Source organism: Parus major, chromosome 5 (genome assembly GCF_001522545.3).
Source record: "Parus major isolate Abel chromosome 5, Parus_major1.1, whole genome shotgun sequence".
In the NCBI taxonomy this organism is placed as follows: Eukaryota; Metazoa; Chordata; class Aves; order Passeriformes; family Paridae; genus Parus; species Parus major.
The window spans coordinates 60610881-60612830 of record NC_031774.1 but is presented as its reverse complement, the minus strand read 5'-3'; the positions used below and the strand labels follow the sequence as shown (position 1 = coordinate 60612830).

Here is a 1950-nt window from a genome sequence, read left to right as displayed (position 1 = left end):
TTGAACATTGAACATTGAATATTAAATGTTGAATGTTGAACATTGAATGCTGAACATTGAAAGTCAACTGTTAAATGTTGAACATTGAATGTTGAACGCTGAACATTGAATGCTGAATGTTGAACATTGAAAGTCAACTGTTAAATGTTGAATGTTGAACATTGAATATTGAATGTTAAATGTTGAATGTTGAACATTGAAAATCAACTGTTAAATGTTGAACATTGAATGTTGAACATTGAATGCTGAATTGTTGAACGTTGAACATTGAACGTTGAACATTGAATGCTGTCTCACTAGATTAGGCCAGGAATAACCTTCCAGGAGAAAAGTTCATGGTTTTCCAAATGAACTCACCTCTTACAATGATGTTGGTGGACTTTTTCGCGGGATTGCCGACGTTGTTGTTGGCGATGCAACTGTAGGTGCCGGAATCCTCGGAGGTGATGGCGGGAATGGTCAGAGTGCCCCCATTCAGGACGGTCTTGTCGGGCAGGACCCCCGCAGACCTCACCCACGTCAGGCTGGGTGCCGGCTCCCCCCCGGTGGTCACGCACACCAAGGTGATGGCTTCGCCAGGGTTCACCACGATGGGGTCATCCACGAGGAGCTTGATGGAAGGGGATGCTGCAAAACAACAGGAATCACAGAATCAGGGAATCGTTGGGATGGAAGGGATCTTAAAGATCATCCCATTCCACCCCCGCCATGGGGTTCCATGTTCCACTGTCCCAGGTTGCTCCAAGCCCCATCCAGCCTGGCCTTGGACACTTCCAGGGATCCAGGGGCAGCCCCAGCTAGTCTGGGCACCTGTACCAAGGCCTTCACACCCTCCCAGACAGGAATTTCTACCCTGTATCCCATCCATCCCCGCCCTGGGGCAGTGGGAATCCATTCCCTGTGTCCTGGCACTCCCTGGTTTCTTGTTCCAGCCCTGACTGGTTGTTTCAGGAAAGGAGAAGGAGATAAAAGCAGGGAGAGTTACAGCCATGGAATCACAAAATCCTGGAATGGTTTGGGTTGGGAGGGACCTTAAATCCCCTCCAGTGCCACCCCTTGGCATGGGCAGGGACACCTTCCACTGTCCCAGGTTGCTCCACGCCCTGTCCAATCTGGCCTTGGACACTGCCAGGGATCCAGAGGCAGCCACATTCCCTGGGCATGCAGAGGAGGTAGGGATTGATGGATTGATGGGAGCAGGGATGCATGGATGGACAGCCCCAAAGCCACGTTTGGGACCGAACGTGTCATGTGTGGGACAGGTGCCAGCACAATGGATTGGAAACCTTGGAAAAAGGAATTAGTAAAGAACTTCTTTGGCATGGGAAGCCTGTTCTCCTCAAGTCAGATCCTGCCACTCATCCACCTTCTCCCCAAGGAACCCCTGGGAATTGGGCTGCCAACGAGGATGGATCCCTGGAGTTTGAATCCAGTGAGGCATCTCCCTTGGGACATCATCCCTTTGCACATGGAGAGACTGAACAATCCCAGAGAGAGGCGTTTTTCCCTCTCTGGGATGTACAACCTGCAGTTCACGCCTAATTCCCACAATTCTCATAAAATTCCCATAAAATCCTACGCCCAGGTGTAGTGGGAGCAGTCAGCACAGGTTGATGGGGAGATGCTGATCTTGGAAAGAAGTGATTAAATTTAATTCTCTTTCCTTGACTCTCCTTTTCCATGAAATATTTCCATGTGATAAAAGAGGAGCAAATGATCAATAATAAGGGACAAGGCAGCAATTAATTGGAGAACATGGATATAACTAAATTATAAAGAATATAAACAATATTAACAATATTCAGTAATATTAACAATAGAAAGGTAAATAATATTAATATATAAATAAAATTACTAAAAATACTAAAAATACTAAAATATAAATATATATAAAAATAGTAATAAATAGATATAGATATAGATATAGATATAGATATAGATATAGATATA

The 1950-nt window shown here is 45.4% G+C and overlaps 1 protein-coding gene across 1 annotated transcript in view; it reads right to left on the bottom strand.

The window, feature by feature from the left end:
- Positions 1-1950, bottom strand: part of MDGA2 (MAM domain containing glycosylphosphatidylinositol anchor 2) — a 148671-nt gene that overhangs the window by 97173 nt on the left and 49548 nt on the right. Inside the window, exon 6 of the mRNA XM_033515236.1 lies at positions 358-627. Within this exon, the coding sequence (XP_033371127.1) occupies positions 358-627 (270 nt within the window). The remainder of the gene's footprint in view (positions 1-357; positions 628-1950) is intronic.